Genomic DNA, 24,283 nt, shown 5'->3' on the forward strand with positions numbered 1-24,283 from the left:
GATTTTCTAATGGTAGAAGATCTTCCCACTTGTGAGCCTTGCCTCCGAGGTAAGATGACAAAACGACCATTTAACAGTAAGCCTGAAAGTTGTACAGACATGCTTGACCTTATACATACTGATGTATGTGGTCCCCTGAGTGTTAGGACTCGTAACCAACACGTGTATTTCATCACCTTCACCGATGATTACTCACGATATGGTTACGTGTACCTAATGAGACAGCAGTCCGAATCCTTTGAAAAGTTCAAGGAGTTCAGACAAAAAGTCGAGAAACAGTTAGGGAGAGAAATTAAGGCCCTTCGATCAGATCGAGGTGGCGAGTATCTCTCTAACGAATTCAGGGACTACTTGAAGGCCAACAGGATAATATCACAGTTAGCTCCCCTTGCAACACCACGGCTTGACAGTGTTTCAGAGAGGAGGAATTGGACATTGTTAGACATGGTCCGGTCACTTCTCACACGCTCGGAATTACCCACATCCTTTTGGGGATATGCATTAGAGACTGGAATCTACGTGATGAATCGGGTTCCAACCAAATCGGTTCCGAAAACTCCATACGAACTTTGGACCGGAAAGAAACCAAGTGTCAGACACTTGAAGATTTGGGGTTGTCCTGCGCACGTTAAAAGAACGAGTGCGGACAAGTTGAAATCCAAGACCAGTCGTTGCCTATTTGTAGGCTACCCAAAGGATTTGGTGGGTTATCTATTCTATGACCCAAGTGAGCAGAAAGTGTTCTGCAGTCGAAATGCCCAGTTCTTAGAGACCGATTACATCTTGGACACCCATCGTCAGGAAATAGTTCTTGATGCGGAGAGCTCAGGAGCAGTGGGAGATGTCCCACAAGTTCCAGGTAGTGACCAACCTAGAAGATCCACTCGAGTATCCAGGCCACTAGTCTGTTATGCTTATGACCAGGATAGTTACCTGGTGGAAGCCTTGACTAGTGAGGAGGATCCCGTGACTTACGCGGAAGCTATGTTGGACATAGATTCCCAGAACTGAGTGGAGGCCATGAGAGCTGAGATGGACTCGATAGAGACCAATGGAGTCTGGACTCTAGTAGATTCGGCCTCCGGGGTAAAAGCAATCGGTTGCAAATGGATCTATAAGAGGAAGAAGGGCCCTGATGGCAAGGTTGAGACCTTCAAAGCTCATTTGGTGGTGAAAGGGTATAGTCAGAAAGAGGGCATCGAATATGAGGAAACCTTTTCGTCCGTGGCCATGCTTAAATCCATTAGGATCCTGCTAGTTATAGTAGCATACCATGATTACGAGATTTGGCAGATGGATGTCAAAAGCGCGTTCCTGAATGGAGATCTTAGTGAAGATATCTACATGCAGCAGCCGCAAGGATTCGTTGCTGCTGGTCAGGAACACATGGTATGTAAACTTAATAGATCCATATATGGACTTAAGCAAGCTTCTAGGAGTTGGAACATCTGTTTTGACTCTGCTGCCAAATCGTTTGACTTTGAGCAGAATCTAGATGAGCCCTGTGTTTATAGGAAGTCCAGTGGGGATAAGGTCAACTTCTTGGTGTTGTATGTGGACGATATTCTACTCATTGGGAATGATGTAGGAATGTTGAATTCGGTCAAAGTATGGCTTTCGCAGCAATTCTCCATGAAAGATCTTGGAGAAGCCTCCTGTATATTGGGTCATTGATTCTATAGAGATAGATCGAAGTGGATAATTGAATTATCCCAGGCTGCTTACATTGACAAAATTGTCAAAAGGTACAGCATGGAGAACTCCAAGAAAGGAAACGTTCCTTTCAGGCACGGAGTCACTCTCTCCAAGAAAATGTCTCCCAAGACTTTTGAGGAGATTGAGGGCATGAAAGACGTTCCCTATGCCTTAGCCATTGGGAGCATCATGTATGCCATGTTGTGCACTCGCCCTGACATTGCTCAGGCAGTGAGTGTGGTAAGCAGGTTCTAGGCCAACCCAGGGTAGGAGCATTGGACTGCTGTGAAGAACATACTCAAATACCTTCGAAGGACAAAAGAATTTTGTTTGGTATTCGATGGTAGTTCACTAAAAATTCTGGGGTATAATGATGCCGATTTCCAGTTGGATGCAGATGATAGAAAGTCTACATCTGGGTATGTTTTCACGATAGGATTGTGTGCAATTTGCTGGAAAAGTAGCAAACGGGGGTCCACGACAGACTCCACGACCGAAGCCGAGTACATTACCGCAAGTGAAGATACCAAGGAAGCCGTGTGGATGAAAAATTCATTCACGAATTAGGAGTGATTCCGTCAAGCACATCACCCATCCTGTTGTTGTGTGACAACAATGGAGCGATCGCCTAGGCTAAGGAGCCTCGAGCCCACTCGAAGTCAAAGCACATCGAGAGGAAGTACCATGTACTGCGGGAGATTGTTGGTAGAGGGGACGTCTTGATTCAAAGGGTAGCATCAGCAGATAATGTGGCAGACCCATTGACTAAGCCACTCTCACAGAAAGTGTTTGAGAAACACGTGGAAAGCATGGGACTCCGACTTGTACCAAATTGGACCTAAGTGCAAGTGGGAGCTGTTAGACAATTTTGTATAACCTTAGCTCCAATAAGTTTTGATGTACTTTTGACATTTAGTGTAAATGAATAAAGTGCATGTTTGATTCATGTTGTGTGGTATGTTTCTGTGTAAGACCCTTAAACTAGACACTTAATGAAACTCGTGTTAGTTTAGAATGTTCACAGCCGTTGGATAAGTCTGGGGAGATTTGTCCTTCCAAGGGTGACACTGGTGTGCTGCAAAGTGTTGGGGTGGCCTGTCTCAGCTGCCAGGGTGATACCGAAAACACATGCAGTGTAGGATTGCTTGAATCTTTGAATCGGACCCGATTTCTAGTATTGCCCTGGACCTTGGAGATTGATGGGCAAGACTGGAAAGTTACACCTGACCCCTAGACTCGATTATGATACTGCACTGGGTGTCAGATTGGGCTGTCTTTGATATGCCAATCAGTGAGATCCTTAGCGAGGGTCAAAACCTGGGTATGTTGGGACAGTCTGAGAATTCATCTAATTGGATAATCATAGTGACAGGATCAGCCCCTTTGTCGGACAAAGGTAATGATGATCAGGGATGCACTCTCTCTGATGGAAACCAAACTGCCGGTAGTTGATTTCAATCGTTGGAATTTTGTTTTGCAAAATTTATATATATGATATATAGATATGTACGGTTTCAAAATGTTTGCAAATGGTTTTAATTCTCGGGATCCATGTGAGCAGAGAGTGCAACACTATTCCTTGCAGCTGAGGGAGATGTCCTCTCTTGTCGGGCAGTGTTTGATCATTATGGGCTGAGAGGTTGAGTGTAAGGCCATTTAGGGTTTTACCTGATGGGCTAATCTTGCATTTGCCCACAGTCCCTGGGTTTTTATAAGATGGCTTAACCCTGGGACCACTTAGTGTAAGTGTTGGGCCCATAGAGTCTATGTGATGGGCTCAAGGGGTTCACTGGGTTTTCTAGTGACTAGGCCTTGTAACAGAGGTTGGGCCGAACCCATGTGGCTGATGTGTAGATCAATGCTTGGGTCCCACGCCATACAAAGAAGCCCAACTGGGTAGTAGTTTGGAAGCCTATTGAGCACTTAATATATATTTGACCTAAAGCCCAGTTCGAACTGTGCTGATTTGATCAGTCACTTAAAGGGGCAGATTTGAGATTAGGTCAAGCCAAAAAGGATTGGGTTTTGACCCTATCCACTCATAGAGACCAAATTCAAATTAGGATTTGAATCTGGTAATCTCCTGATAAGATCGGGAGTGGGCTGATCTAATATGCAGATAAGATTAAGAAGATTCCTTATCCAAATACAGATTTGGATTAGGATAACTCCTAATAAGATTAGGAGGTTTTTAATCACAAAAGAAAGGAGGAGAAAACCTAAGTCGAATTACAAGAATTCGAACCTCAGGGGATTTTTGCAGATAACACTGCGACTTGAGATAGGATCTCAGAAACCCTAGAGAAGAGGAAAAAGCAGTCCGCCATCTTCTTCTCTAGCCTTCTCCTCCAATAGCCGCCACCATCTAACTGCCAGTTCGAGTTCTCTGTAAAGGAAGATCAAGAAAAGTTCTTGATTTTGTGTGGTGCTCTTTGCTTCCATCGAGTTCTTCAAAAGAACCTGGTTCGTGGGACGAACACTGCTGGTTTTGCTCCATCATCGATGTGTCATCTTCAGTGGGAGCAGTTCTTGGGATTTTCTTTGGACGTGAACACCAACGTTGGGAGATATTGCTTCTCTGGATCAGGTATATCTCTTCCCTTCTCTTGTGGTTCAGATCTGATTCGGTTTTGAATCAAGTTAGAACCTTGAATATTGTATTCTAAATCGAGGAAATATGATTCACAGTTGGAAGAGTGGCAATAAATTTTTGAAATTCACCCACCCATTCTGCAACCTTTTGGCGTCCATATGATGGATCTTACCATTGAAAGAATGGTTTCTTGAATATACTAACAGGGTAGTGGGTGGGCGAATTTCAACTACAAGGGTCACACACTCCACTTCAGCGGTAGTGGGGCATAAATCCATAAAATAGGTTAGTCAAGAAACCACAGGGACTTGAGTCATTGAAGAATTATGAGCTTTAGTGATTGCTTATATCATATTGGTGTTGTATGGACATAGACTAGGGAATCAGAATCTGATGCATTGCAGGACAAACTTGGCGAGACGCAGAAACAAGGACTTAAACATCCTATAAGAGTATGTACCATTACAAGTTGATTTTTAATGTTATGAACCTATAGAAAAAGGCCTAAAAGATCATCTTTTTATTTACATTTTATTGGAAAAATCACATTTATTGTCTATATTAGCTATTCATTTACATCGAATAAAGAAAGGAGAGAAATATCACGTAGAGTTATCCTTCAAGCATCCATGAAGTGTCAGTCCGATGTGTGTCCAAAACAGACACCATCTATTTAGGAGAATCCATGTAATAGACTGCCAGTATAGGGGGAGGGGTGCAAACAACTTTCCAAGTGACAAAACTAGTTCTCTCAAAAGCAAAGGTTGAAAATTACCGAGGAATCGACACAAAAGGATAAGTGTGCCAAGAAAAAACTGAGTCCATGAAAAACCCAAATGAGGTGATTGTTCATCAATGTCCAACAAAAAGTGATTCTTACAAGTATAAAACATTTACACTATGACAGTCGGTGTAGATGACATGTAAAGCCACAAAACCAATTTATCCATACAAAAAATCCAAACATTAGGAAACGGCTCTGTAGCATAACCTTCAATCACAAGGCCTCAGATAAATAAACTACCCAGTCATTCCAGTCGCCTTCAAGGTAGTTGGTGAAATCATCATAATCATAATAATCCGAACCAAAATCACAATATTCATTCATAACTTCATACTTAAAGTTCTTGATATGAGAAGCTTGTTTCAGTATCTCATCATCAATCTTAAGTTGGATGCATTTTCTCACTGCAAGGACATCCAGCTCTTTGCAGCCTTCCAATATCTTTAGCAAGTTTTTCTTGGATAGAGTAACACCAATGTCTAATATGCCAAAAACCCCACTCAAATCCAACGTCCTGAGCTTAGGGAGCCAGGTAACAATTGCTGAAACCACTTCGTCATCAATAGTACCAGCATTTACACTAATACCAATGAAATTCTTACGGTGTCGGCCTATTTCCTCAATGATTTTCGGGAATGGGAAACCTCCTTGTAAATATTCCAGATGAAGATGTTCCAAGTTCTTCCATTTATGCACAAGGCTTGGGATTTTGTCAGCTATATCTTTGGGTATGCTTGGGGAAGGAAAAGCAAGGAATTCCAAAGCTGGGCACCTGTAAGAAGTTTGAAGACAATTAAACAAGATTTGATAGGTATAAATTTCTACATAGTGACTTGCTAGAATGTAAGCTGAAGCAGATTTTCTAGAAGGCATGTTGTAGCAGATCCAGCCACCAATACCAGTCAATATACAGATGAAGTCCAGTTGCAAGCCTAGAAGTCATACTAGACTTACTTATCTGAGATGTAAGCCAACTCATTGTATGCAATTGTATCAGGAAGTATGACTTTGACAGAAGATCCATTACTAAGTTTTAGTAAGAAATTCAGAAGACCCATTGATGAGAACTTTTTAACTCCGAAATCTGTAGGCGAGCATAACCATTGGCTCAAAATGTTGAAAATCTAAATCTTTCCAACAACTGGGTTGTCGAGAAGCTTGATACCAAGACTTGCAGACCAATGACAGGGAAAATACTATATCATCCATGTCCACTCTCTCAAAAATGTTGACCAAACAATCCATTTCTAATAACTCCCACTTGCTTGTCTTCTCCATCTCCACACCCTCACTTTAATAAATCTCGAAGTGTTAAGGTAGAAAATGCAAGTGTTGCGGCGCACAACCTGAACTTCCAAGAAAAAAAATGCTATTACCAGGACAAGTATTATATCTGAACTAAGCATGGCCATCAAAGGAATGGGCAGAATGCTTCAATCAAAAGATGAATCAGCAACACATGATAGTAAGTAATTACTGAAATTAATTTCTTAACTGATAGCGTAATCTATCTTTCATATAATATAATATATTACATCCCCTCATGTACACCCCTCTCTTTCTCTTTAATATAATAATCAAAGTTCAAATTATCAAATACGATACGCCCCGTATTGGGCGTATCATATCGTATGTGTTTCAGGACCCACTCTTTTTTAATAAAAAACTAGTGAATGACCCCATACTAAGTACGGGGAATCAGTAATGTTAAATTTGCATTAATGGAATCAATACTGTTAAATTTATATTTATTAATATTTTAAATAAGTATTAAAATTTCAGAAAATAGCTTTTCAATAATTATTAGAATATGGATAATTTTCTTTTGTTATGATACGTAGAGGGTTAATGATTAAGTGAGATTGATAGAATGTAGGCAGAAGTGGTTGTGGATAATCACTTTTGCATTTTTTTTAGGAATAGATTGAAAATGGTGGTAGTGGGTTGTGGGCTTTAGCAACAACTTTTCAGAAAATGCCATGTGTCTAGCTTTCCAGAAAAATGAGAAGGCCATGTGTCTGAATGGTGGGGAGCCGTAGCCTGGTAGTGGGTTGTGGATTTTAGCAGGAATTTCTCAGAAATTGTCATGTGTCTAACCTTCTAGAAAATGAAAAGGCCACTTGTTTGAATGGTAGTAGTGGGCTTTAACAGCAACTTAATATATAGTCACTTTTTCTTAAAAAAAAAAAAAAAAAAACTAATGGTGTGATCTATTAGAGGTATTATCAGGAAGAAAAAAAAGGAATTCATCCTAATTTACTCTTGCTTGCTGAATATCCAGTCTCCAAAATACTAAACCAACAGAGGAAAAGGTAGGTAGCCACGCAACATGGAATTTACGGGCAAATAAATGCCCATTTTTGCTTAAGAGCAGCACAGTGGGAGAGGGGACCATGTGATCAGCCAGGTATTTTGGAAATAATCTGGTTAGCAGGAATACCACTTGCAGGTATCAAATTTGGTTAGCAGGAAAAAATTCCTTTATTTTTTTTCAAATCTATAATTCTGTTTCTGCAGAAATGTGGGCATTGGAACACAATATCCTGCATCCGCATTCTTTGAGATCAAAGATGAGATCCCTTTACTTTTATCTTTCCCCAAAAAAAAAAAAAAGAAAAGAAAGAAATTTCTTTATATTGAAGGAGATAGCTACACCCATTTTTTTAATCTAACAAGACCAATTAGGGTTCAGGTAAGGGCAATTATTTTGTAGGCAACCCAAACAGCTGATGGTATCGTCAAAGCTCCTTGGGTTGCTGTCGGAAATTGTTTTAACAATGCTACTGTCTTTTTCAACGGGTGTAAGCTCCTAGGGGAAGTTAATGCTACATCAATTACTCTAGTTCTTAAGGGGCCTAACTAGAAAACCTCTGTGGTGGATTTCTGACCGCAGCATGATCTATGATCTATAGGCATACATATATATGGGCAAGGTTCTAGTAATAGATTGAAGATACCTATGAAATGGCATGAGAGCATGAACCAAGCTATTTTTATTCAATTATTCTAGGAAGGAAGATTCGTGAAAACATGTTTCTTTATCATGATTTATTCCACAACTACAACATATTCACTGTATTAAACATTACAGAGTACACCTGCTGAGAATATTAAGAAACAAAGTGAATATAGAAAAGGGGGTGGGCTTTTTACAGTAGAAACAAGACAGACACCGACACTGGGGGAGAGGAAATATAAAGGGGCTAGCCGCATTTGCCGTAGAGAGATGAGAAAAAGAAGAAAAACAGGTAAAGCAGAACCCAGTTCAGAGAGAGAATGAGAATAGGAAGAAATTGAACGGGATGGAGCCACACTCGAAAGTTGAAATAGGAACACGCCAATAGGAAGAAAAGGAAAGAAGGAAAGAGGGGAAGTCGCCTCTGTTTTCGCTCACAGTGACAACTGACAAGCGAAGAAGAAGAAGAAGAGTAGCAGAAACAAAGAAAATAAAAATAAAAGTAAAAGTGAAAATGAAAATAATAAGATAATAGATACCTGACTGGACTCGATCGTCAATTTCTCCTTCCTATTCCGATTGCAAAATCGTCAGTGAGATATTTGAAAATTGAAGAATTTTCAGTGAAAACCTTTCCCCTCTGATACTTTTATTCTGTCGATTAGCGAGAAAAAGGTCATTTACAAAAGCTAGCTACATTTTACCCTATAGTTTGCAATTCGATCCGTCAATCGTATCGTGTCAACCTCAGGTGTGGACATTTTCGGGCCATTTCGGCTTGGGTAAAGAAAGGCTAGACCCTAACCTTAAACATTCAGGTTTGAATTGATCAATTAGTCAGATGAATCAACGGTTCAATCATTTGTGTCAATTGATTTTTAATCTTGTCAATATTTTTAACAAAATGACAGGTTTAATAATCTGATGCAAATATTTGAACGGTTCAACCATCTGTGTCAAATGTTAGGTATGAAAATAAGTGACTTAGCAGCGACTCTTGACCCGACTCGACCCAATCTAAATTCGCAAATTGGGTCAAATTTTTGTCGGATCTATTTGCTACCACTTTACTTAATCGATATTTTTTAGGGTAGTTTATATTGCCATATGGAAATAGTCGCATAACCCTAAACTGAGTGGAAAACGTTAAGGGCATAAGCCCATGGTTATTTATTCCAATAGTGCCCTTATACTTTATATTAAAACTTTTAAAAAGAAAGGGTCATTTATTAAAACACACCTTATAGTTTCTTAAATTTACTAAAATCTATTATATAGTTTGTGTTTTACTAAAACATATTCTATAGTTTATAACCAATTTACTTAATCGACCTTCTATTAGATGAAAGTGGAAAATAACATTTTTAAACTTAACATCTATTCAAACAAATTTAATAAAAAGAAATTAAAAGCAAAAATAATATTTTTGCCCCTAATAAAAGAGGGACAACCACTCTATTTTTTTTCTATTAGGTTAATTTTGTTTTCTATACAAAAAAGTGTTGGGGTATTTTTGGAATAAAATATTTAGATCCATACCCTTGAACATTTTCTACTCAGTTTAGGGGTATTTTTGAAGTAAAGAACCTTGGGTCCATGCCCTTGAACATTTTCCACTTAGTATATGTTTGGCATCGATGCTTCAAATACAACATTGTTTTCCTACAAACTCTAACAACTTTAAGATCAAGAGAGAAGAAAGAAGGGAAAAGCTTTTTAGTTCTCTATAACACACTTGGATTCAAACTCTCCAAAGAAGATCAAGCCACTCCAAAAGGGCCCTTCTTAAAGAAGCATCTTTTACAACTGATCAAGCGTGAAGCCTGGAATGAAGAAATCTAGATTAACTCTTCAGAAACACCAAATTTAAGGAAATCTACATCAACACTTCAAGAAGTACGAGAAACACACCAACGACCCTCATCTTCACCGAATTTGACCGTTAATCAAAAGTTGCTCACATCATTGAGTAGAGATCAAGGAGAGTTCATTCCCATGTATTTTCTTTTATTACAATTTTTTTTTTTGTAATTTGTCTCCATATTTTGTGTTCATTAAATACATGAAATTTGTGTCGACACACTTCTTAAAAATAATTAATATAGTCTTAAAGTTATTTAGATGTTCAGACTTCAGTGCAACCAAACAGGCTCATAGTAAATCATGTGTCATCGTGGAGAACATTGGATAATTTTTTCTCTGTTCTTTCTACCAGGCTAAAATACTAAAATTATGTAATTACTCAGAGATGAGGAAATTTGTTAAATTAGCTTGTAAATAAAAATGAAATTTGGTAAATAAGCTTGTTGGTGAAGTGGCATCTGATTGTTTCCTTTTATGTATCAATGACCAAACTTTATCTATTCCACTATTAGCTAATGGTTCCATTAATGGAGTATGTACAGGTTCTCCTATGTCCTAATGTTTGTGATTCATATATATTATACATTTCAAATAATAAGTTTTAATTTTATCTTTTCTTTTGTGTTCGAATATCAATTCCCATATTCAAGTAAAACATTTACACCATCTTTTTTTAATCATAGGATCTAATTTTGTAGCTAAACAATATATTCGAGAAAATATTTTTCTAATATTTTTTAAATTTAATTTCCATTGCATCAACAATATTTTTAAATATTAAATCATTTCTGTATTTTACAAAATATTCATTAATTATATACAATTCATTAACTAAAATACAAGATGTTGGGTAATAAATACTTGAAAATAAATTAATTATATCATAAAAAAGTTGTAAAAATCTTTTATATAGGTTGAATCTTTTCAATAATCATAATCAGTTATAAAATCAAGGGACATTTTCTCATTATGAAAATTAGTAAAAATGTCTTTATATGAAATACAACGATGTTATATGGTTTATATAGAATTCCACCAATGTTGAACATCTAATACAAACTTTTTATATTTTTTTTCCCACATTTATGGAATAAATATTTAAATTCTTCTTTTCTTATTCTAGAAGTTATAATTTGCATAATACAATTTCTAAATTTAGAAATATGAGGTAAAATAATATTTGATGTTTCTTGTACACATAAATTTAAAATGTGGCATGCACATCTAATATGAAATAATTTTCTATTTAAAAATTATTTTCATTAATATTTTAAAATATTTATAGCTAAATCATTATGGCTAGCACGATAAAAACCAATAGAAAGAACTTTATCTTCAATACCATAAATATATAAAGTATTTAAAATATTTGCAACCAATATGTAGCCATGATTCACCAACAAAATGCCCTATAACACAAATTTAACTAATAGTTTATTTGGAAACCCAAATATTATATGTAAGTGAAATTTTAGAATTAATATTTGACAAGGTAGAAATTAAATTTTGATTATATGAATCAAAAGTTTTTAAAGCATGTGCTTTATTTCTAGAAACCTTTTTAAATTGGATTTACAGAGATTGTTGTAAAATTTTTTCAAGCCTAGAGTCTTTAGATGATAAAAATGATTGTTCAACATGTATAAATTTTGTTAATTCTTGCCTCATTTCTTCTTGTGAATATTAAATTACCAAAAAGACCACATCCAATTTGTGTTTGATTTTATTGTTTTTCCTCAAATGATTGGCCCTGTGTCTAACTAAATGGCTAGTGCCACCTTTGATACTATAACTAAATTCACTTCTACATTTTATGCAAATATATCTTTTCCTTTTTTTCCAATATTTTCTATATTTAACATGTTCCAAACTCCATTGGTCTTTCTCTTGCCATCTCTTGAACTAATAGTAGGAGTGGCTTTATCAACAACAATACCATTGACACTCATAGTCGGTGCTATTGAAAGGGATTTTGAGAGGAATTTGACCATTTAAAAAAATTTAAAATATTAAAATCCTAAACAATAAAAACTAATTAGCACTTATTGATCCGTTGGTTTGGAATTCCAACATGATTTTAACTGAAAAACTTTTAAGCCTCCCAAATTGCTAATTTGAGACACTTGAACAAGTCTTCTCATTGATATTTGAATAAAGTTGAAAAGTAAATACTAGGAAGAAGCAAGAGACAAAGAAAGTATGAGATAATATGTGAGTATATAAAAGTATGAGAAAGACAAGGGTTGAGCCAGGCCTGGCACAACCTGATTGTTATAATGACCAAGCCATGCTTGGCACGGCCTGTGGGCAGTTTGCGGGCCCCAAAACCCAAGCCTGACATAGCACAAGGATTTGGACCGGGCCTGACACAATCAGATTGCTACAATGATCTTGTTGTGCCAAGTACAGCCCATGAGCGACTACTTCTATATGACAACGAATAAGAAAATGAGACTGGATCTTTTCCTCACATAGGGCACCTCACACGTACATCCTATCATGCATTGGAAACATCTTCCGTACTTATAAGTAATTATTCATGGGAGATGTTCCCAATGCATGGTGGATGTGCATGTGAGGCACCGAAGTGTGAGGAGCAGATCCCGTTCCTAAGAAAACCAAGAGTTGCATAATAACTAGCATGCAAAAACCTCTCTCCAGCCTTCATCTTTGTTTCAAAAACTTCCCTTTACGAAACAACCCTCTGGATTTCCCTCGTTAATATGGGTTTAGGAGTTTTTTAGTGAATGATCACAGCCAAGCCCATTTGTTTCTGCATTGAGCTTCAAAGAAAACATTATGTGGAAAGGCCCAAATTTGCAAGGTGACGATGCTTTTGAACAATATTTTAGAAACTAGAAACTATTACTCATGTAATTTTCAAGGAAATTCATTGAACTTAGTTCAGACCCTGTTATAGACTGCTTCCGATCTCCAACCCACAAACTCTTCCAACATCTCTACCCATAAGACATTACAGGCCATGGTTTTCGAACCTTCGTTAACTCAGATGGTCGGACTATTTGGTCCAAAAACCATCTAGGCAATCAGTTTGATTTCACCGTTAAGTTATTCCTTAGCCAAAAACTATTGATTTGATTAATAACCCGCTGACCTATGTGATCAAATTGTCAACTTGTCCAACCCGAATAATGTTTTTTGGCTGTTTTTTTTTTATTTCAATTATTATTATTATTATTATTTTTAATTTTTTAAATTGTAATAGAAGATCCATTTGAACCGAACAATTGAACCACTGACCCAAAAACCAATGGCCAAAGCGATTCCGATTCCAGATTAATTTTTAAACATTATGACAGGCATGCATTGGGAATATCTTCCATATCATTTAAGGGGAAATGCTTCCAATATATACATAGCAGTCGTGTATTATCTCAATTGTGTCGAAATTTTCAAGCCGTTTCTTTCTTGTAAACTAGGTTGCCAATTGGTCTATATTAGATAATCCTCCTCGTTGCATTGAATCTATTGTTTAATGGAACGAGACGGGGGTCTATTTTTGACTATATTTTGGCTACTGTGTGAAGCTTTGTTACATGATGGCTTAGGAGCAGAAGCAACCATGCATTGTGTGGAAGGTGAGACAGAGAACTCTTGAGCGTCAGAGAGCTCCAAGGAAGCCATCCTGTTCTGTCCAGTTACCATATCCATTGTTAAATTATGGCTGCTTAAGTGCTTAAATCAATTGTTATTACTTATGTGAAGTCTTTTTTCCTAGTTCCTTTTAACTTGTAATAAATCACTTTTTCCAGCAGGTGCTGTACATGGTCTTATTCGTTATCTTGATGGGTGTTATGGGGATGTGCTACATTGTGTATTTTTTCTGTTTTTCTTTTCTTTTTTTTTTTCTCTGAAAATAGAAATCTATTTTAACAACCAGAAAATGATATTAGTTAAGTCGAAGTAACTTCCAAACACTCCATTATCAATAAATCTACACCTTATCTCAACCACATGGGGTTGACTGGTCGACAAAAATGGGCAACTCGAATGACAAATATTTTTGGATCGGAATGACTGGATATTATTATTAGCTTTGGCATTAAACAAAGAATTGGGAATGCTAGTATCAAGGGTCTGGCTGTAAAGGAGGCCCTTAAACCTTGAACCACACAAGGACAAGCCATACTCCATCCATGTATTTGCATGAAAACCTATATTTATGTTTTGCCCTCTGATTTATTGGCCTTGCTCTAAAGATTTTTACAAAGATTTATAACATTTATTCCAGCAATTCACTTATAACACGTATATAGCTTTATTGAATTCAATAAATCAGTAAGGTTAATTCAAGAAATGTGAAATTTAATATGCAGACAACCATGTTCTTCTACAACACTCCCTTCTCTTGTTTTCTTTCCTTATATTCAGTCCAGTCCCAAGCATCTAAACCAGGAATCCTTGCCCGAGCTCATGGCTCATGCATTTTAAAGCAGAGGTATGACTTTCTAAGGAATCCAATGTAGCAAAGGGGAAATTGCTCTCAGAAGTTGTGGGCCATACTTCGACTTGATAGATAAATGGGGACTAAATAAATAAACTAGGAAAAGAAAGTTTGAAAAAAAAAATAAGAATTATTTAAATGTTCTAACAAAATTATATAATAACTTTAAAATATTTATTGAAAAGACAAAAAATAATTATAATCGATTTAATAATGTTTATATTATTAATAATTATATATTTATACAAAATTCATCACGTAATTATGTACAAACAATATAAATTATGATTTTTTGGATTATTCAATCTAAATTTTATTCAATTAATAAAAATTTAACACTAAAAATGAAATATTATTTAAATATTTTAATAACTAAATATCTTAAATAACAAAATATTAAAATTATTATTTTAAATCAATTAATAATATATTTTAAATAGTTATTGAATAACTTTCAATTATAATAAATAGATTAAGATTTTAAATATTTAGTTAAATAACTAAATATTTTAGATAACAAAATATTTAACAAGTAATTCAATAAATAATGACATTAATATTTAACAAGTAATATTTTAAATAACTAAATATTAAATTCAACAAGTAATTAATATTTTAAAATTTATATAATGATACCATTTCAATAAATAATATTGTAAATAACTAATTTCATTTATACCAATTAATAATTATAGAAAATAACTTTCAAAAAATTATTGTTTATTAATAATAATCTTAAATACTTAATCTTTATTTATTATATATTTATCTATACTAAAATTAATATTTATTGTATTTCAGTAATTATTTATTTCTTTTGTGATAAATATATTTTCAATAATTATGTATAAATATATTTTTGTTTTTTTATTTAATAGAAAATTTTCAATAATTATTGGAGTTTAAATTGTTGTTATTTAGCTTTTTAAATTTAATTTATTGTGTATTTTCGCTATAAAGTTTTAATAATTATTGGAGATTAAACTATTGTTCATGGGTTGATTCGGTTCAGTTGTAGGTTGTTTGGCCAACCAAATCGACCTAGTCAGGTTGGGGGTTGGTCACTCAGGTTATCAGTTTGGGTAAATTTTCGGTTTGGTCAGTTGGTTCAAAAGATTTAAACTTAAAAATTAAATTTTAAAAAAATTACAATGGCATTATTAAAAAATAAATTTATGTTATGAACTATTTTAGCCTAAGAAATATTGGAATTTTCCCATTTTTCTATATATTTAAAATATAAAATATTAATATATATCTATGGTTTGGCCGTTTAATTTTAGTCAGTTTACAAATAGCCAAAGTGAAACTGATCCAACCCATTCAGGTTGGGAAATTGTTGAACCAAAGTCAACTAGAAATACTAGAAATCGGGTTGGTCACGGGGTGGGGAGGGGACGAGGAGCCTCTACCCATCCCCGTCCCCATCCCCGTCCTTGATAATGGGGACAAAGTTATCCCCATCCCTGTCTCCTCGGGGATCCCCATTCCCCGTGATTCTTTATAATGTTAACCATTACCTTTTCATTTTTTATTTTATTTAAAAAATAAAATAAAATAATTAAAATTTATAATCCTATTAGAAAAGATTCAAACATGTTCAACCATATTTTTTAAAATATTAACATATAGATGTATGTGTACATATATACATATATAAACGTATGCGTATATATACATATATATTAGCGGAGATCCCACGGGGCAGGGCTTGGGGTCCATGCGGTATGGGAGTGCTCTCTCCATCCCCGCCCCATTCAGGGAAAATCCCCATAGGGATCAGAGAAATGGGGAAAATTGCCATCCCTAAATTTGATAAACCCTATCTAAAATTAATTATTGTTATTTTTGTATTGTAAAAAAATAGTAAAAGTAGTATATAAAATGTAAATGATTACTAATTATTATATAAAACAATTGTATACTCTTACATGTTTCTATTGTTTATCTTTAACTTAACAAATCTCGTGCATAGGTCCCCGCTAGTAATTTTATCTTTAACTTAATGACTCAATTTAAGAGTAAAATTAATTGAAAATATGTATGAACTTCATTTACAAATTTACGTATATACATTTTATACATATACACATGTATATATACTTAAAAGATATATTTTTAAATAAATATAATAAATATGTATATGTATGTTTGTATGGGCAGGTTTGGGTTGGGTTGGACTAGGCTCATGTCATGATTGGGTTAGCAGAGCCTCAACCCAAGCCCAACCCAATCCAAGCCCGGATTTTCTGGCCCAAGCACACCCCACAACTTGAAAACTGGCCCAACCCATGCAAAAGCTTGTGTTAGGCTCGAGTTGTGCCCAATGTTTTGAAAGGCAAAGGCATAGTTGAGGCATAATGGTCCAAAAAGGTGAGGAGTAACTGTCAAGGTGTTACAAGGCACAAGCCTCAAAGTTTAAGAAAAAAATTAATTAAAGTTTATAAATTGATGAAAATAACATATAATTTACTAAATTAAAATGATAATTAATCAACTAACAATTATAAACATTTTATTTCATGTAAAAAATAATTTAGAAGAAAGGAAACAACTTAATTGATTTGATCTATGTAAATAACAAACTTGGGACATTACATTTAGAATAATAAAAAAAAATCTCACTTGATTTATTCAAAAGAAACTAAGAACTTGATTAGTCCTTTTTGTAATGAATTATCTTAAATACTAAGAAAAAACTAACATAATTTGATTTGTCTTGTTAGTTTTCCATTTTTACTGTTTTTTTTTTATTTGGTCCATAATTATTGAAGTGTTTTTCCTATATGTAGGGATGCAACTTGGGTGGGACCAACCCGATCCCAGACCGGCTCAGACCAAAAATTTACATGGCCCGGGCTTAGTTTTTCAGTCCTTGGGCCCAGGCCCAAAAAATCGGGTTTTTAAAAATTTCGTGTTGGGCTCGGGCTAGACCATTTGCGAACCTGAGCCCGGACCGATATCTACCCATGCGCAAGAAACCCGGGCCCGGCCCGATGTCTAAGGCTGTAAGGCCCTTAGAAAAATACGTTTGAGAGTTGAGATTGAAAAAGCAAAAAGGTGGAAAAGAGTCGAAAGACTGAAAGTGTGAAACTGTGAATACCTTTCAATAGCCGATCCCTCTTTCTAACCTTTCAATCGTCATTAGTCAATACTCAATACCTGACGTGTTCGAGTGTTCATTCAAGTCATTTGTGAAAGACTAAAGTGTGAATCTTTTGGTTTTCTGCTGATTACTGACAACTGAAAACTGAGCAAGTCAGAGCCAGGTATGGTTTCTAATATCTACCACGGTACACCTACTTTTCTTTATTCTTTTTTTTTTGTTTATGGATTAAATTTCCTGGTTTTACTTTTCAGTTTTCAGTTTTTCTTCTTTATTGGATAGTTTGTCTTCTTATCAATTTATGGCGTTTCCCAAATCCCAACCCACGACAGCCCTAATTCTGGCTTAACCATATTTCTCTGTACCGGCTTTCTTAGAAACAATGGAAACCAGTTTGGTCTGAAAAGCTATGTCTAAGGAGTAGGGTGTCAACCTCCTTTTGTCATTCTTTCTCCCCCTCATAATATTTTCCTTCTCCACATCTGATGCAACTCCATGGGTAGAACGTCTATCGGGTTTTTGACTTTTTACTTACTTGACCTTACTTGACCACTAAATTAATTAAATAAAACAAGATTTTCCCTCTTGGCTTGGATTTTGGGTCGTAGAATGGGCTTAAGCCCATAGCCTAGGCTTTTAAATTAGGGATGAAACTTGGGCAGGTCCAACCCAACCTAACCCAACCTGAGCCCGAGCCCAGACCGAGTGTGTAAAATTTAATCTCAGGCTGGGCTCGAGCCTGATCATTTGGTTTTTACTTCAGGCTCGCTCTGGGTCGGTCCCTACTTATAGTTGATAGGGTTGGGCCTGAGTTTATCTTAAGCCCGAACCAACCCACTCGACTCTATAAAAATACATATATTTTACATTAAATTATTAATTAATCATTGATATTTGAGACTTACACCTCATTCTGATAAAGGTTTAAGCCTCACATCAAAATCTGACAAAGTTGTGACAAAATTATGACAAGTTGTGAGGTTTAAGCCTTGAGGCAAAATCTGTGCACCTTGCCTCAAGGTGTACACCTCATGCCTCAAGGCTTAAGCCTTTTAAAACAGTGGTTGTACCAGCCCAATGGAATACTGTATCTTAGGGCCTTAGGCAGGGACAGACTACCAGTCAAGGGGAAAGGGTACACATAACTTACCAGTGACAAATCTCTAGTTCTATCATGAGCGAAGGCCAGAAATTAACTTCAGAGTACATTTTACCAAGCGTACAGTACCAACACTGTCATGTGCATGGAAAAAAGAAGAAAGAATAATTAGGGGAAATATAATAGGAGAATAAGAAAAAGTATCACAAAACGAACACAGAAATGAAAGTCCAAGAAAAAACTGAGTCCATACAATCCAAAGTGCATGAAAATCCGAGATGAAGTGATAACACTATCATGGCCAGAGCCAGTGTAGATGACATGTAAATGCCACACAACCAATTTAGCTATGCAAAAATCCAAACGTTAGGAAACAGCCCTGTAGCATAATCTTCAATCACATGTCCTCAGGCAAATAGGTTACCCAGTCATCCCAGTCATCTTCAAGGTAGTTGGTGAAATCATCATAATCATAGTAGCCATCATAACCATAATAATCCAAACCAAAATCATAATAATCATCCGAGTAAAAATCACTAAAGTCATCCAAAACTTCATACTTAAAGTTCTTGATATAGGAAGCTTGCTTCAGTACCTCATCATCAATCTTAAGTTGGCTACATTCTCTCACTGCAAGGACATCCAGCTCTTTGCAGCCTTCCAATATCTTTAGCAAGTTTTTCTTGGGTAGATAAACACCAATGTTTAATACCTCAAAAATCCCACTCAAATCTAAGGTCCTGAGCTTTGGGAGCCAGGTAACAATAACGGAAACCATTTCGTCACCAATAGGACCACCATTTACACTAATACCAGTGAAGTTCTTGCAGTGTCGGCCTATTTCCTCAATGATTTTAGGGAGTGGAAGACCATGAGATATATATTCCAGATGAAGATGTTCCAAGTTCTTCCATTTACACACAAGGCTTGGGATGCTGTCAATTGTTTGCTTGGGTATATTTGAGCCAGGAAAAGAAAGGAACTTCAAAGCTGGGCAACTGTAAGCATTTTGAATACGATCAAACATGAACAGATAGGTATAAATTTCTACATATTGACTTGTTATAATTTACAACAGAAGTTGTAGAAGATTTTCTATACAGATGAAACCCAGTTGCAAGACTAGAAGTCATACTATACTTACTTATCTGAGATGTAAACCAACTCATCGTATGCAATTCTATCAGGAAGTATGACATGGACGGAAGATCCATTGCCAAGTTTCACTAAGAGCTTTAGAAGACCCATTGATGAGAACTTTTTAACTCCAAAAGTTGAGACAAATCTGTTGGTAAAGAGAATGCCCATTGACTCAAAAACTTGAAGATCTAAAACTTTCCAACAAGTAGGTTGTCGAGAAGCTTGATACCAAGACTTGCAGACAAAGGGCAGCATCAATAATAGATCAACCATGCCCACTTTCGCAAAAACGCTGACCAAGCAATCCATTTCTAGTAACTCCCACTTTCTTATCTTCTCCATGCCCCACTCTTCTCTTGAATAAGTCTTAAAATGTTCAAGGAGAAATGCAAGTTTTGTGGTGTGAAACCTGAATTTCCATGAAAAAAAGCAATTACCAGGACAAGTATAATATGTGAACTAAGCATGATCATGAAAGGAATGAGCTGAATGCCCCAATCAAAAGATGAATCAGGAACACATGATCAAGCTAATTAAAGGGCAGCCCAGTGCACGGGGACGGGGCTCCCACCAATGCAGGGTTTGGGGAGGGACAGATGTACACAACCTTAGCCCTGCAAATACAGAGGCTGTTTCCAAGATTTGAACCCTGACCACCCAGGTCAAAATGGAGCAATCCAACCATTGCGCCAATGCCAAGGCCCATCCTCGAAGATAGTAATTAATTACCAAAATAAATTTCTTAATTAATAGTATAATCCATTAAGGTATCATCAGAAAAAGAATTGGATTTCATCCCAATTTGTTCTGGCTTGCTGAATACTCTAAAAACTAAAAAGCAGAATAAAATGTAGATAGCCAGGCCAAATGGAATTTACGGGAAAATAAATGATCATTTTCTTAAGAGAGCAGTGGAAGAGGGGAAGATGTGATCAGCCAGTATTCTTGCAACTAAACTAGCTAGTTGAAAAATAAGGTTGGTTTTGTTTTAAATAACAAAAACAACTATCACATTGGCGAAAACAGTATAGTTTTGCTGATTAGGCAATTGTTTCAATTTCTAAAACCAACACCAACCCGTTGTCCAACACACCTTAGTTGTAAGGATAATAAAATTGTTTTTGCTGATGTAGCAATTATTTCAAAAACAAAATCAACGTCATTGGAATACAACATGCTGCGTTCACAGTCTTTGACATCAAAGATGAGACCTGTTTACATTGAAAGACACAACTACACCCATTTTTTAATCTAACAAGACCAATTAGGGTTCAGGTAAGGTAATTATTTTGGCTGAGTTTGGAAGGAGTACAAATGCAAATATGTAGAGTGCAAAACCTTATATTTTGTATTATTTTGTATGTATTTACGCTGTACATATTTGCATTTGTATTGCTTCCAAACTGAGCCTTTATTGGCAACCCAAGTCACTAATAGTATCATTGAGGCTCCTTCGGTAGTTGTGACTGTGAGAAATGATGCTACCAAAGCCATTGTCTTCTTTAACAGGTATAAGCTCATAGAAGAAGTTAACGCAACAGCTATTACTCTAATTCTTAAGGGGCGTAACCAGCAGACAATTGCGGTGCATTTCTAACTGCAGAATGATCTATAGACATAGACGTATATTAGCAAGGTTGTTGTGATAGATTGAAGATACCTTTGAAATGACAATAGAGCAACAACCAGGCTACTTTAGAAGGAAGATTCATGAAAGTATGTTTCTTTATCATGAATTTTTCCACAATTACAACATATTTACTGTATTAAACATAACAGAGTACACCTTATGAGAATATTAAGAAAACACAGTGAACTTACACTAAGGAAAAAATTGAGGAAAAGATGTTAACAAAATTTGTGAAATTCCTTAATAACTTCGGAAGTTTGCATCAACTTTCTGTTTATCTTATTTTCTGTAAAACCAAAAGGCAGCCTAAGGGAAGCAAGAGAGACACAGAAACGGGAGAGGAAAAACAAAGGGGCTAAGCCCTCTTTTCTGATCAGAGATGAGAAGAAGAAGAAGAAGAAGAAGAAGAAGAAGAAGAAGAAGAAGAAGAAAGAAGAAATAGTTGGGGCTGAACCCTGTTCAGAGAGAGAATATGAACAGGAATAAGTTGAAGCGTGTGGTACCACAACACGAAAGTCGAAACAGGAACACGCCAACAGAAAGAAGGGAAAAGGAGAAGATTTTATGTTTTCCAGTCTCACTGTGACAACTGAAAAGTGCAAACCGAAGAAGAAGTGAAGAAGAAGAGTTGCAGAAAATAAAAAAATGAAAATAATAAGATACCTGACTGGACTTGATCGTCGATTTCTTCTTGCTCCGATCACAATTCGCAATCCCCAAGCCCTCTTTTGCGAGTTGCGACGTGTGATTGTGAAAAACTGAAAACCTTCTCTCTGATTTTTAACTTTGACACACGACCACTCTGTACGACGAAGAAAACCAAGAGTCCAAGATCTTCATAACTAATCTGAAAAAACCTCCTTTGTCCTTTCAGCATCTAAAACCTCCCTTTGTGAAATTACGGAATTACCCTTTCCATTTCCTTCGTATGTTTACCTGGGCTGGGAGTTTCTTAGTGAATGAACGAGACCGGGGCCCATTCGTTTCTCTTTTGGGCTTGTAAAAAAAAACCATTGTATGGGAAAGCCCAAATAGTATTCTGGTTTGCGCTGAACTTTTCATGAAGGCTGTATCTATCCACAACAAAAAATTGTTCCAACACTTCCCAACATGATCCGTCTTCCCATATCGTAGACATGTTGAGCCCCCATTCTTATAGTGGGTCCTACCTTCATGGTGCGATGCGTGAATACAGATCATGTTGGTACCGTGTTGGTACAATTTTTGTTATGAGCAAATTCCACTCCCTTGTCATGCACTTTCATTCAGGTCTAATCTCTCTATGATGGAGGACTTAATAAAATACATTATTTATCGTCTTGATGTGTATTTATATTATTCTTGGGAGTTTCCTTATCAAATCATATCTATGTCCTTTTACCATATCTATCCATCCATCTATCTATATCTATACATGTCTAAAATATGTATGCATTTCCAATTTTTTTTATTTTTTAAAAACATGAATTAATTCCATTGATTCTATCACTAAAAACCAGTTTACATGGATACAAAATTATGTTTAATCTGACAGTAAAATGAGAATAATAAACTTAGGTGTTTAAAAGGAATTTAGATTTAGTCCTCACAAAATATGTCATCATACTGTCCTCACAGTCATTGCAATCATACATTAGGAATATCTCCTCATGAATGAAAAGTATAAATACGAATATACTTATAATACACGAGTGCAAGGGCTGTGAATAGGAATGGCAATGGGGCGGGGCGGAGACGGGGAGCCTCTCCCCATCCCTGTCCCCATGGAGATCTCTATCCCCGTGGGGATCCCCATTCCCCGTGATTTTTTATAATGTTAACTATTTTGTTTTTGTTTTCTATTTTATTTAAAAAAATAAAAATAAAATAATTAAAATTTACAATCCTATTAGAAAAGATTCAAACATATTCAACCATATTTTTAAAAATATTAATATATAGATGTATATGTACATATATGCATATATAACGTATGCATATAATATATATAGTGGGGATCCCACAGGGCAGGGATCGGGGTCCCTGCAGGGTGGGGAGTGCTCTCCCCATCCCCGCTAATGGGGATAAAAACTTCCCCACCCCCCATCCCCATGGGGGAAAAATCATCCCCATCCCTGCCCCATTTGGGGTGAATCCCCACGGGGATTGGGGAAATAGGGAAAATTGCCATCCCTGGCTGTGAAGATGGTATGAGGACAGATTTTGCGAGGACTCATGAAATCCCTTCGTATGGAAAACCAGCAAAACCCCCCAGGAGAAGGGAGAAAGAAATGTGGGCCAACTCATCACTCATGTGCTGCCAAGTTGGCATCCCTATAAACATTGTGGACCTAAATAAAAATGAGAGAAAGCTGAAGGAGGGAGAGCTGCAATCCTCAATGAGAGACTGTATGTGCCAAGGGATTGGAATTGACTCTAACAGAGCCGCAGTGATACCTCTTGCGTCTCCTTCCAGTGTAATAGAATGGACTATGAAGGTCCAAAGAATCAGTGTGAAGCTAGCTTTCAAAAAGAGTAGTGGCTTTTGATTCTTCATTCCAGCAACGGTTAATGGATTTAGAAAGCTCAGCAACGATTTCCTTAATTGATAACCACGGATGGTCACAATCAGAAGCTGCACCATCAAACATTTTATACCATCTACTTTGTGATTGATCTCAGTCACGATTCACAGTATTGGAAGTATTGAACCACAAATTTTGACGTATTGATTTTAATAGAAACTCGTGTTTCTTCATTATTTTATTTCTCATCAAGTACTATTTATCAGCCAATATGCGCCCATGTGTTTTGAGATTCTGAACCTTGATCCCAGATGAGCGCAATGCCTAATGGGGAAGGATGCATAGGTTTAAGGTAGCAAGGTTGAGTTATTCTGGAAATTTAGAGTTCAGTCCACAGAAGATAGGCACAGAGGTATGACATATAGATTGCAATACATCGATTGGAAAA

At 36.2% G+C, this 24,283-nt stretch overlaps 2 protein-coding genes across 3 annotated transcripts; both read right to left on the minus strand.

Annotated features, from left to right (window-relative positions):
* Positions 1-5,106: 5,106 nt before the first annotated feature.
* LOC104586221 (uncharacterized) lies at positions 5,107-8,752 on the minus strand. Of its 2 annotated transcripts, none has more exons than XM_010243380.3 (3): positions 8,568-8,752; positions 6,027-6,418; positions 5,107-5,844 (listed from the first exon to the last, which is right to left on the minus strand). In XM_010243380.3, the coding sequence occupies exons 2-3, from the start codon at positions 6,128-6,130 to the stop codon at positions 5,286-5,288; spliced, it is 663 nt and encodes a 220-aa protein (XP_010241682.1). In that variant the 5' UTR covers positions 6,131-6,418; positions 8,568-8,752; the 3' UTR covers positions 5,107-5,285. The 2 variants fall into 2 exon arrangements, with proteins under 2 accessions (XP_010241682.1, XP_088752537.1); XM_088896411.1 differs by having other exon boundaries at positions 5,972-6,418.
* A 9,951-nt stretch (positions 8,753-18,703) lies between these two features.
* On the minus strand, positions 18,704-22,176 carry LOC104586220 (F-box/LRR-repeat protein At3g48880-like). Its single transcript, XM_010243378.3, has 3 exons — positions 21,995-22,176; positions 19,706-20,110; positions 18,704-19,559 (listed from the first exon to the last, which is right to left on the minus strand). Exons 2-3 carry the CDS (start codon positions 20,041-20,043, stop codon positions 18,959-18,961), a joined length of 939 nt encoding a protein of 312 aa, XP_010241680.1. The 5' UTR covers positions 20,044-20,110; positions 21,995-22,176; the 3' UTR covers positions 18,704-18,958.
* Between the last annotated feature and the right edge of the window lie 2,107 nt (positions 22,177-24,283).

Source organism: Nelumbo nucifera, chromosome 1 (genome assembly GCF_055504915.1).
Source record: "Nelumbo nucifera cultivar China Antique chromosome 1, China Antique-T2T, whole genome shotgun sequence".
NCBI classification, from domain to species: domain Eukaryota; kingdom Viridiplantae; phylum Streptophyta; class Magnoliopsida; order Proteales; family Nelumbonaceae; genus Nelumbo; species Nelumbo nucifera.